At 42.4% G+C, this 13,455-nt stretch overlaps 1 protein-coding gene across 3 annotated transcripts in view; it reads right to left on the bottom strand.

Annotated features, from left to right (window-relative positions):
• The window catches only part of plekhn1 (pleckstrin homology domain containing, family N member 1), a 96,908-nt gene continuing 83,453 nt past the window's right edge, over positions 1-13,455 (bottom strand). The window contains exons 15-18 of one of the 3 annotated variants that reach the window (XM_048561668.2): positions 9,790-10,017; positions 8,159-8,207; positions 4,487-4,540; positions 1-881 (exon numbers count right to left, since the gene is read on the bottom strand). In XM_048561668.2, coding sequence (XP_048417625.2) covers positions 655-881; positions 4,487-4,540; positions 8,159-8,207; positions 9,790-10,017 — 558 coding nt within the window. In that variant the 3' untranslated portion in view covers positions 1-654. The remainder of the gene's footprint in view (positions 882-4,486; positions 4,541-8,158; positions 8,208-9,789; positions 10,018-13,455) is intronic. The other 2 variants (XM_048561669.2, XM_048561671.1) reach the window with 2 other exon arrangements.

Genomic DNA, 13,455 nt, shown 5'->3' with positions numbered 1-13,455 from the left:
CAGATATTTATTCTCTGCTGTCAACTTGGTTCAGAAAAATGAGAACCAACACAAAAATATCATGGAAGCTTTGTTTAAATGGTTCAACATTCTTAACAAAAACAACATAATTACTGTACAGATTTTGTTGCAAATGTGCAACTTCAGACAAATTATTAATTTGGCTGTTTGGATAATCTCAGCATCATTTTATACATTAGCTGCAGTTAGCAATCAGAATTTACAAAGCAATTGAAAATATTAAAAAATATGAGTATATGACAAAATTAATATAATTGAAACATAAAAGGTGATGATATGAGACCAGCTCATGTCATGTATTATTTCACAGGTATTGCAACTGTTTTGAGCTGTACGCAGTCTGGAACTGAGGACAGCAAAGCTCAAGTGAACACTGCGTACAGTGTATTGAAGGTGCTATGGTCTGGTAACAGTGACTGGATGTCTTGACTAGGCCCTGCATCCCAGCTTCTAAATGACCCATTTCTGCAGGACAAGGAAATGCTTCAAAGATTCTTTGAACTTCTCGAAGTCTCAGCTTTGACATTATATTGAGTTCTAATGCAGTAAACCACAAGCCAGTCTGCTGCATTGCATCCACTATTAAAACAGGTCAGTATTTCCAAAGTATGGTGAACACAACATCTCAGGTGTTCACGACCATCTGTGCAATCTTCCCTGCAGCCTTGAATCAACTGTCCCCCTCTGACGGAGCTTCATAAGGGTCTGGGCAGAAAGGTGTGGGATTTCTTGTTGCTTGAAGTCAAAATCCCAAAACTCATAATCAGAGTCATCTTGGAGGCTTTCGAGTTCTGCATAGGTGTGTTCAGATGATGTTAAAGACATTCTGCTGTTGTCACTGTACCAACTTATGTTCTTGCCTGCAGAGGTGGAAATCACTGAGTTAAACTCCTCAAACAGTTACAATCGCTATACATTACTTTTCACAGATTCACTGTGAAGCAGGGCTTAGCTTTTATCTGTATCACCGTACTCCGATCGGATTAAATAGTTTTCTGTCTTTCTTTGTTGGCGTTGGGCAGGAGTGAATATCTCTGGAAGTGGCAATGCTACTGGCAGTGAGCCAATCAGAAAGACCCCAACCCCACCCACATCCCTTACACTCAGTGCTTCATTTTCTGCTTTCCTGAGCAGAATACGTTTTCACATTTTGCGTTCCTTCCTTCAGGAAGACACCGTGGGCAATTTTCGGTCATTACTCTGGGACAGATCAAAGCATCCTAGGCTGAATTTACATTGACTCTTGGGTCCAGCAAAGACAACATACCATCAATTGCTCCCCAAAATGCACATTCTTCACATGTCAAGACCAGGTTGGGTCGCTAAGGTGACATCAAAGATAAGATGTGCCTTCTTACTGGGGTCACAGGGTTAAATATTAGATTGGGAGCCTCTCTCATTTGAGCACTCACAAGTGGCATGGTGGCTCAGTGGTTAGCACTGCTGCCTCACAGTGCCAGGGACCTGGATTCCATTCCACCTTTGGGCAACTGTCTGTGTGGAGTTTACACATTCTCCCTGTGTCTGCGTGGGTTTCCTCTGGGCACTCAGGTTTCCTCCCACATTCCAAAGATGTGCAGGCTAGGTGGACTGGCCACGCTAAATTGCCTGCAGTGTAGCTTAGGTGGAGTACAGGGATGGGTCTGGGTGGGATGCTCTGAGGGAAAGTGTGAACTTGTTGGATTGAAGGGCCTGATTCCACACTGCACAGATTCTATCAGAAGAATCTTGCAGATGAGTGATGCTACTCAGGAAATCAAGAAATATGTGGTGGGTGAAATGGGAGTAAGGTAGGAGATTGCAACACCATTCAATAAGATCAGGGCCAATGTTCAAAGGATAATATGGCTTGCTCCTGCTCTCACTTGTGATATTTTGATGGTCTTCCTCATTCATGACTCTGAACTGTCAAGGCCAATAACGCAAATCAGTGTGGTCTGGCTATTGAAGTAGACGCACAGCTTTATCTGAAGAGTTAGGGAAAACGGCCTGGATTAAGTGGAATATGGGAGACATAGCCCAATTTCGAAGAATCATGGTGGGTAAGTGTCACATTTTCCTTATCCTTCCTTCATAGTGACTGTGCTGATAATTTGAACGTTGAGCTTGCTAACTTATAGAGTTCAGTACAACACCAGCAGGTGCCTTTTCCCACTAACTGGCTGAAGGAGTCAGGGCACAAAATCTTCTTCTTTACAAATACTGTGTTCTCCACTCTAGTTAATGTTAAATAGATATTAACAAAATTTTAAGCACAGCATTAGTGTAGAAGCTAATTAGTTCAACCAGGAAGCAAAAAATGAAGCAATTAGATAAATTCGCCGATCCCATTCTCAGTGCGGAAAAGGGGTAGCAGTGTTCAGAAATGGGGCTTGGAGACAATAGGGACTGCAGATAGTAGAAGCTAGAGTCTATAGGTGTGAGGCTGGAAAAGCACAGCAGGTCAGACAACATCCGAGGAGCAAGAAAGTCTACATTTTGGGCTGAAATCCTTCGTCTGTCCTGACGAACTCTCATGTTATCGTCCCATTGTTTTCCTGCTGGGAAATTAGGATCTTATATGTACCCCAATGAGTTAAATATACCCCAATGAGTACAAGTCAGGCCAAACGAATTACTAGTACCCTGCTGCACATCTTAGCCCAACTAAAATTGATAAAATAGTTGAATGATACAATGGAAACATGAATATGCTTCATCAAATTCCAAAGTTGACACAAATTATGTCAGTTCACACCTGTTTTGTTAAGTTTTGCTCCATTCAGAGAAGTCAAAACACCTATCTCTTCAAGTCTAGACCTCAATAGGTCCTGCTATTTTTTATTTTTTGTAAATACAATGATGGGCACAGTTACACAAACCCCGCAGGACTCAGTATAAAACCAAGTACACCATTATGAGAGAAGCAAGGGCCCTAATTACACTCTACAACTATTAGTGTGCGAATGTTTGACATTTTCAGACAGGGTGTTAACCTGTTTGAAATCACTCCCAGCAAAATGAATTCTGCAGAAACTCTTCAATTCTGCGCAATCTAATAGCAGAGAGGAAACCATAAGGTCTGAGACTATTCTTAGAGCTACAAAGCTCAGCTCATCCCTGTCACTGCTGACTGCCAATCAGCCCTAGTGCACATTAAACCACCCACTACAACTGTCTGATGGCAAGAACCTATGTTTTTCCCTATGATAAGGGCTTATTCTTCTTTGATGGTGGTTTTGGTCTGATCCAGCAGATTTACCTGTTGGTAAATTGAAAAACTGCATTTTTCCAAATGCTTAGTGCCCTATTAGAATCATTTGAAGATTTTGCAAAGCAGGGATAATGATGTAATTGAAAAGTTCCAGCAATCTGATGAAACATCAGATGGAAATTAGGAACAGGAGGAGGTCAATTTAGCTGCTCACTGTCTATTGAGACCACAATGGATCTGGGCTATCTTTGCTTTACACACAGCTTAAATGTCTTCAATTAGCAGAAAACCAAAAACCTCCGATTTAAAATTAACAAATGACCCAGCATTGCCTACCATTTGCTGAAAAGAGTGCCAAACTGCCTTTCCAAGTAGAAGTTTTTCCTAAATTCACACCCGAAGGGTCAGCTCAAATTTTTAGACTAGCCCCTTTCCCCAACCTGCAGAAATAGTTTCTTGATCTCCTCTATCTTGAAAGGTTTGATCAAATCATCCCCTATATTTTCTGGAATTCTTAATTGCACAAAACTGGGGTTATATTTTCTTGAAATATAACCCTAGTTTGGTGCAATTAAGATTAAAGAGATGTGGGTTCATGCGATGAGAAAGATTGACATCCCATCAAATATTACCCGCACCTTTGTACTGTGGTTTAGGCCTGATGCACTGAACACTGCGACAATTCAATTTTGAATCAGATCTGAAGAGACTTTCGTCTAATGTCTTGTCCATTTCCCAGCCACACATGAATATCTATCTGCTCATTGTTCATTCTACCAGTTTCAGCCAAATGAAGAAACAGCTCTGTGTTTCAGCACGGGCTGTAATTATAGGCAGATCATAGGCGATACTGTCAATCCCAATCTAACCTGCTTTCAAAAAGGGGCAGCTTCACTATTCTTGTCACCCACCTGCTCAGCCCTCAGATTCCTTTCCCAGCAGAGCATTAACTTCTACAGCGGTACCTGTCAGAACTAAGGCTCAAACATTATTCCCCAATTCATCTGACCAGAGCTCCATGATGGAAACACGGAATCACTCCCAATATCCATCCCTGAACTGGAGTCAGAATTGGGATCACCAGCTGGATTTTCTCTCCTCAAACTGGGGGGCACTGTGCCCAATGGAAGTTTACTTCAGCTGGTACAGGTAACAGGCTACAGGCTGAGCATTTGGCTGGGGCCTTTTGATCAATAAACCTCGGACAATGGGACGAAAGGAGACTTTCCATTCAACATATTGACTATAAGATAATATAGAGTACAATATCACCTTCTTGGTAGCTGTCTAAAAGTTGTATAATTGCGTAATATTCAGAGGAGGCATCTGAAAAAAGGAGAGAAAAAAACATGCTAAATGTATTTTATCCTGAGTTTGAAGGGCTAAAATTTTAAAAAGTTGCAGCTTTAACTCTTTATATTCTGATATCATGTGTCAATTTTTGTTCACTTGCTCATAATAATGAACAAATGGTTTCTGTATCATTCTCCGTAAATCACAGCATCCAAATTTTTCTAGCCTGCTAATCTTTGTTTAGGCGGGAGTTTAAATGATAGAAGGATAGATGGTGCAAAGCCAAAGAGCAGGGTCAATCTGAGAGAACAGCAAATAAAGAAACACAAGACACGAGCAGAGGAGGTGTGAATGGCAGGATCATAAACATCTACTCTCTCCTACTTTTCTACTAATCTCTTCTTGTTCACAACCTTCTCTTTACATTTGCTTACAATTTATTATGCCCATAGCTATTCCCAATTCTCATGAAAGGTTTCAAATTTTAACTCTGATTTTCTCAGAATGCCGACTATTTGATGCATCCCCTCTAATTTCTACCATCTGTAGTATTTTGCTGTGGGAGAACTGCATTTCAGCTTGAGTTCAGCATTGAAATAGTTAAACAAGTTCAATGAGCCTTTGGTTTCAGAACTCAAACTCTCCACCAACATCCACAGAAAGATCTATTCATGCTTTTTATGAAGGTGGGTCCTGACCCAAAACGTCAGTTTTCCTGGTCCTCTGATGCTGCCTGGCCTACTGCGTTCCTCCAGCTCCACACTGTTATCTCAGACTCCAGCATCGGCATTTCTTATTGTCTCTATTCAGGATTGTACGTCTTTCATCTCAAATCATCTTATTTGAGGTTTACGAGCCTGGAGGTTCAGGAAGGGCTGTTCATGGCATTACTCCTGAATTCCGCAGAACTCCCAAAACCAGACAAACAAGATCTTGCCGATATATCAACAAATTGGATTGAATGTTGACGAACAGCAATGTAAAGGCTAAAGTCACCTTAATGCTGCTAATGAATTGCTGCATATGATTCATAAAGTCAAAAGCTTCAACAATCAGGATGAAGTCTTTAACCAAACATTATCAGGAAAAGTGAGCTGGAATAGTGCCACTCGGGAATAATGGGGCAATATAATTTGATTGATTTCCATTTGCTTGCGGAAGCTCCAACTCCTAGTGTCAATGAAATGATGGCACTGTAAGGTATTCAGTTCTGTGGTGTCTGCCAAAAATGCTGAGGTTTTGACATTCAACTTACAAAACATGCACCTTTTAATTGTTCATTGTGTGACTCCCACAAGGGCAGAGGATGGTGGGTGAGATTGGGAAGGAATTCATGATGACAGAGTGGAAATTGTTTGATTTTGGATAGAAATATAATTGAGCTCCTTTACACACAATCCCCCTCTGCATATTGCAGTGGAATGTAGTGCACCATAGTAGATAGCAATAGAACTTTCACTTGTTTCCAAAGGCACACTGATGCGCAATTTCAAAACCTTTTCGTTTGGGACAAATCAATAGCAGGCAGCATAAAATTTCGAGCAATGTTGATCACACTACAGCCAACAAACAAAGAAATCATCACCAAGGATCCATTCTGTGATGCATCGTAAACTAATTTTTCGAAATCGTACTGTTTTCCTGTCTCCTACTCTGGAGGTTGAGTGATGCAACACTCATGATAGCCATGACAATGCATTGCAGTTTGGGATTTAGCTCAATTCACAGTAGCACCTTCCAAACCGAAGATCGCTACCATCTCGAAGGAGCAGGGTAGCAGATACTTGGGAACACCACCCCCTGCGAGATCCCCTCCAAGTCATTCATCATCCTGACTTGGAAATGTATTGCCGTTCCTGCACAGCAGCTGGGTCAAAATCCTGGAATTCCCACCCTAACGTCATTGTGGCTCTAGCACAATCTACAGCGCATAGATTGCAACAGTTCAAGAGGGCAGCTCACATCCACCCTCCCCAGTGCATCTACAGACTGGCAACAAAATTGTCATCATCACTGGTGGTCCCTCGCAGACGAGGACATCTATCATCTCTCAAGGTCTTCCAGAAATCAATTAATTTTGGAAATGCTGTTTACGGGTTAACAGGGAGTCTGACCAATCACAGAACACAAGCCGTCACCTCCGCTGTTCCCGATGTGGCTTCCTCTACATTGGAGAAACCAATTGGAGGCATGGAGACCACTTTGTGGAACACCTATGCTTGGTTTGTGACAAGTGACAACACCTCAAATCTCCCTCCCACTCCTTGGACAACATGTCCATCCTGGGAGTCCTCCAGTGCCACAACGATGCCACCCGAAGGTTGCAGGAACAGCAACTCATATTCTGCCTGGGAACCCTGCAGCCCAATGGTCTCAATGTGGACTTCACAAGCTTCAAAATCTCCCCACACCCAAACTCATCCCGAGACCAGCCCAGCTTGTCCCGGCCTCCTTGACCTGTCCATCTTCTCTCCACCTATCAGCTCCACTACCCACCTTCTATCATCGCCTCTCCCTTTCTGTCTATTTATTTCAGAGTCCCCTTCCCCTCCCCCTTTTCTGAAGAAGGGTCCAGACCTGAAACTTCAGCCTTCCTGCTCCTCTGATGCTGCTTGGCCTGCTGTGTTCATCCAGCTCTACACCTTGTTACCTCAGATTCTCCAGCATTGGCAGTACCTACTATCTCTGAGTGAGTTTTAACCCCACTGTGAAGCCTCTTCTAAAGTAACCCCCATCTCCTGTTTTTGGCAGTGTTGAGGTGAACTCTTTGAGAAATGGGAAGAATCTTTTGCATCCCCTGGACAGGCTATTAGGAGCCTCAGTTTACAACTGAATCCAGAGCAGCACCCCCTCAGCACAATGTCAGCCTCTGAAGAATGATAGTTTATCAATAATATTCCTAAACTAGGAATCCAGGAGTTACAAGCTTGCTTGGGAAATATGAGTTCAAGGCAGCAGCTGTGAGAATTAAAACCTGCTTCATGCTAATTTCATTGGTAGTGATTATGGAATTACCAGATAGCTATAAAAGCCCTCTTTGATCATGATTGGGGAGAATGTGCAAATCCACACAGACAGTCGCCCCGGGCTGGAATTGAACCAGGGTCCCTAGTGCTATGAAGCAGCAGTGCCAGCTATTGAGGCTTTGTGCTGCCCCAGTGTCACATGCAGGCCAGGACAAGTAAGGGCAGCAGGTTCCTGCCATGGGGGCATAAAGTAAACCAGATAGGATTTTCTTGTAGATGGGGCTTTCTTGTGGTAATGAATGATCACTTTACAATCACCATCACAAAGACTAGCTTCTAATCCTGGATTAAATGAATTTGAATTTCACCATCTGCCCTGGTGGGCTTTGAACCCAAGTCCTCAGAGCAGTGGTGGGTTCTGGATTGCTGGTCCAGTGATATTATCATGACATGGCCATCTCTCCAGCCCAGTCTCTTGGACGTGGGCAGAGTGCCTGACTAATAAGAAACTCCACGCAAATGGATGTAGCTCCAATGCCTGGCACCTGAAAGCTTTTGGCTGTTTGGACAGTGGCCGAATAGCTAAGGGTCTGAAGTTCGCCATCCAATCGGAGCTATGGTCATTCCCTTGGTGGGGTGGGAGGGGGTAAAGCTATTTATTTTGATTTAAAATGGGATCATGTACCTTTTAAGCAATGGACAGGAAAATCAGCACTTCCTCTCCGCGATACTTCCTGCAAAAAAGGAGGGATGGTTGAGAATGGAAATATTGAATACAATAGCACTTTGAGTAATGAATATATTTGACTGAATTCTCTCTGAGAGCTAGAATTTTAAAATGATATTTATTAACACCTGGGAAGTGTTATGATCCTCCACTCTGCTGAAGTGACAGGAAGGGGAAATAGTGCAGTGAGGTTGGTCCTGCATCCCTTTCTCACCACATCAGTTATTGAGTGCTAGGTGCAAAGGTCCAGGAGGAACTTTCTCAGCTCAACAACTATTAAGGCCCTTAAGTGGTCAATTAATAGTCATTTGAGAGCCTCAACTCACCCACTTTTTCTGATCACCTGCCTCCCCACTGGGCAAGATGGGATGGCTAGTTACCTGATAGGGACACATGGATAGCTGCGTGCCACATTGAGAGGGTGCAGGTTGGTGGCTGGGGGCCCTAATCTTGGAACAATTAGATGGTGGCCTTTGAAAGCCAACCCTCTACTCTTGCATCTGTCTGACACACCCCTAGTGACACAAGAAGGAGAATAAAACAACTCACTTTCTCATCGCTGGATCCACTGATGCGCAGGCTTCAGTCAGAGAACTTTAGGACCCAGAGGCTGCTGGGCCTTGATTGGCCAGCAGCATCTGGTGACCTGCATTGGCAGTAATAAGGGCTAGGACAGCAGGATGTAGCTCACCTGTCAGATCTTATTGAGCTGATAGAGTGGGCAGTAAGCTGAGTTATCCAGTTGGAGGTAGACATGTTAGTTCGCATCTAACATGCTTGCCCCAACACTTAGAAGGAAATAGACAAAACACCCCCAAAAGGTCTACAATGAACTACAATTTGAGGGAGAGATCAGCCATAATTCTCTCACTTCTGTTCCTAAATCCTTTCTGTTGCTTCTGCTAGAATTTATTTCAAATATTCTTCAATCAGGAGTTGCAACTATTTCTAAAGGAAAAATAATTGAAGGACTATGTTAGCCTTTATGGCTGAAATGATATCTGGAGTGTAAACTGTACTAATGTAGATTCATTCACATATCTTTGTCAATGATCGCAGTTAAACAAATTCTTAATAAGTTTACTATTAAACTTTAGGATGTGAACTGTTAGTAGATGTTGTCTTATGTTTGAGACACATGTGCAGAGGAACCATTGAATTTCAAGCAAACAATGTTAGTTAGCATCAGTCAGTTCTTCTGACAGAGATTTAAGATCTTTGTATGCAGACCAGTTCTCTCCTTCACTGCCCCAGGTTAATCCAGGTATCACAGCAAATAATAGGGTTTTTGTAGCATGGTGATGTCCCTGCCTCAGGACCAGGAGGCCTTTGCTCAAATCTTAAATGCTCCAGAGGTGTGAGATAACACCTCTGAACAGGAAGACTGAAAGATAAAAATAAGAACTAAAGGCCAGCAAAATTAGAGGGTTTGCCACTTGTACGTAATAGTCAGCTTGGTCCCCTCCCAAGTCCCTCCAAATGCAAACAAAAAATCCACTCTTTAGCGAACTATTGGTTGAGGAACATTTATTTGAAATATTGCCCATGTTTGTTCCCAATGCGATAGCCCCAGTCATAACAAAACATACCTCTCTCATCCAGAAATGGTCAGCATGAGACATTGGCTGTGAATGATATGGTTCTGCATATTGTGGAGATAGAGGGTCAGCCAAGGGAGTTTCATCCACGAATGAACAGGTACTGCTCCCAGACATAGAACATGATGGCAGGGAAGAGCGGGGTACAGACTCTAGTGCCAGCAAAGGCGTGTTACTCCACTGGTCTCTTGCCAATGCACCACTCTGTTTCCTGACAGGCTGTACAAAATATAAACAAAGATTTTCATTTGTCTTTGTCTTTGACTTCTGTTTGGTGTTTACAAGTTTTTTCAGAGGAGACAAACTCTTAGGAATGAGACATCCAATTTCAGGTGGTTAGAACGTTACACTGCCACAGCAAGTTTGGACATAGAATCATTGAATCCCTACAGTGTAGGAGCAGGTCATTTGGCCCAACAAGTCCATATCAACACTCCATCCCTACCCAGAGCCACACCCTAACCTATCCCTGTATACCTGCATTTCCCATAGCTAACCTGTACATCCCTGGACACTACAGGTAATTTAGCATGGCCAATCCACCTAACCTGCATATCTTTGGATGTGTTGTTAAGGGGTGTGTTAATACAGTGGTAGCATCCTGACCTCTGGACCAGGAGGCCTGGCTTCAAGTCTCACTCACCCCAGAAGTAAGTAATAGCATCTATGAAGAGGGTGATTCGAAAAATATCTAGATGTAACCTTCTTCTACTCTGTCTCAACAGTGTACCTCAGTCCTCCTGAACCAAGTTGTGACTTCCGATCCCTTTATCACAAACAGATCATCATACTGCTATTTGTTGTGTGCTAGTTAGCTCCGGCATCAAGCAATGGCTGTAGGCTAACAGCGCTTCATTGGCTGCAAAGAATTTTGGGACTTCAAGGTCCAAGCAAGGTGCTACATAAATGCCAATTCTCTCTTTCATTCTGCAATCTTTCTAGGTGACAGTTATTGACATGTCATAAACATGGAGAATGCTGGAGAAACTCAGCAGGTCTGGCAGCATCTGTGAAATAGAGTTTATATTTTGAATCTGGTATGACTACCTCTGAGTTTGTCTCAGCTTTCCAGCATCTGCAATATTTTGCCCTTACTGCCTCTGCAGTGCACTGAGCTTTGAACTGTTTCAACCTTTGCTTGGAACCGGGATGACTTGGTCAGTGAACACACAGAATGGACTTTCGTCATACTGAAAGGAATTCGGGTCAGATTACAGATGCATCCTGAACTTTTGGAAGTTCTCCAGGTGCACACAGGTACCCAGTTTTCTACTGCTACTTGCTTACCCACAAATGCAGTCATCAGGTTAATGTTCCGGTGACACATTGTTTGTAATGGCATTTTTCCTCAGATGAAAGACTGTGAGGAACATTACGTTCCACTGACACACCTGTTAAGTATAGCATGGCACCACAATAGTTTGTATTTGTATTGCGTCAGTGTGGAATATTTGCTTGTAAGGAAACCACTTCCTGACATTCTTTGACCATGGCTGATAATTATTCCTGAGTTTTATTGCTGAGCAGGATTCCTATCTTTTCTGGCATGTTATCTCCTTTTTATTTATCCACAGGATGTAGGTGTCAGCTGACAGAGCCAGCATTTGTTGCCTATCCCTCAACTGGCCTTGAACGGTGTAATTTGCTTTGCTATTTCTGAAGGCAGTTGTATGAACTACATTGCTGAGAGTCTGGAGTCACATGTAGGTCAGACCAGGTAAGGATGGCAGACTTCCTTCCCTAAAGTGTGCCAGAGGAGACTTTCCTGGTCACCATTACTGATGCTGCTTTTCTATTTCAAATTTAGTAATTAAATCAAACTTATCTAATAATCCCTACACTGTGGAAGCTAACTATTCAGCCCATTGAGTCCACACTAATCCTCAGAAGAACATCCCATCTAGACTCTCCCCTTTAGCCTGTCCCTGCATATCCCATGGCCAATCCACCTAGCCTGCACATCCTGCGATGCTATGGACAATGCAGCATGCCCAATCCACCTAGCCTGCACATCTTTGGACTGTGAGAGGAAACCTGAGCACCCGGAGGAAACCCATGTAGACATTGGGAAGAACATGTAAACTTCACACAGACAGTCGCCCAAGAGTAGAATGGAACCTGGGTCCTTAGCACCATGAGGCAGCAATGCTAACAACTGAACCACTGTTCCACTCCTTACATTTTCTTTCTGCTGTAGAGGGTTTATAACTCACATTGCTGGGTTAGTGGTCCAGTAAAAGAGCCACAATGTGTACATTTGAACTGTGCCTCAAGTTGAAAACAAACAGCATAATTCTAAAGTTAAGGAATTTGAGTGTAAATAAATGTTAGCACAACACAATAGAAGAGATAGTGATAATGTAGGACCTTATTTTTACACCTAATGATAATCTCGGAGAAAGACACAGCACAGGCAGTTTCGACATTCAAAGTGCAGGAAGAGATTTAAAATAAACTATATTATTTAGTTTAAATTCTTTTCTTTTAAAAAATGGACTCTTGCTGGATTTTAAAATGAACACAAAATGGTTACATTGACTACTCCTAGAAATTCCCGGCAATCACCAGGACAAAAGCAAATGAATCATCTCATGAATTGTGACTCACCTTGCTTTCTATAAGTATTCTTACCAAGTCAGCACAAAGTATTAGAAGACCAGATGTCTACCTCAGCCAGTTTCTAACGGCTGAGGCAGTTCAAATTCATTATCATTTGATTTGGTGCTAGAGAGGTTACATAGCTATCTGCTGCAAAACATAAAATGGGCTTTGATAGAGAAAACAATAACCAGCTCATTAGCTGAATGGCCAAGCTGAAAGCTCACTCACATGACTCCTTCTGAATTTGATTGTTTGATTTGCCTTTAATTATACAGTTTTTGAGTAATTTTCAGAGTCTGCTTGTAACACCAGAAGAGTAGACAGCTCCAGGCCTAGCTAATACCTACCTCTGATCTCTATCTCTCTCAAAAGTCGGAATTTTTGCAAAGAATCCTGGATTTTACCTGTGAAGTCCTCACATACATCTGCTGAACTTTTAAATTGCAATCCAATTGCATTGGTTCTCGTGTGCAAAGGACGTAGCCAATTAAAATAACCTTTCCTGGAGAGTGACTTATTGGAACCTCTAATTCGTGTCAACGAATTCTGATAACCTTGATTTTAAGTAATTTGTAAGTTTATTTCTTGGATGCCTGTGCGAACGAGACAGACAAACCATTCCCTATGTTTTGAATGTAGCAATAAACCCTATCTTCTTTCAACCCTTAAGAATTTGCTGTGGGTCATGTTTAATTGGATTTCACAGACAGGGTTTGGGAGAAACACGCTACTGCCTACTTTTAAAAGGGAACAAAAATTTAGAACCTTCTTTTATAAATCACAACTGTTTCAGAGGGAAGAGGGAAATACTGAAAATAATTCAATTTATTTCTCTCTCTCGTCTGTGACAAGGCCAGTCAGTAAAATGTGCCTTCGCTAGCGCTTTGAAAAGAAACCCACATAGTCCCATTCCCCTGGACATAATCCTGCAAGTGTTTCCTTTTCAAGAATAAATCTAACTAAAGCAGGATGCTCCAAAATCTGTGTGCGCCTCTCTGTCTTTGTGTGTCTGTACTGCATGTTTGCGTCTGTGTATATGTGCACCTGTGTTGTGCA

The sequence above is a fragment of the Stegostoma tigrinum genome, chromosome 28 (assembly GCF_030684315.1).
Source record: "Stegostoma tigrinum isolate sSteTig4 chromosome 28, sSteTig4.hap1, whole genome shotgun sequence".
Taxonomy (NCBI): Eukaryota; Metazoa; Chordata; class Chondrichthyes; order Orectolobiformes; family Stegostomatidae; genus Stegostoma; species Stegostoma tigrinum.
This window is presented reverse-complemented; position numbering and strand designations above follow the sequence as displayed.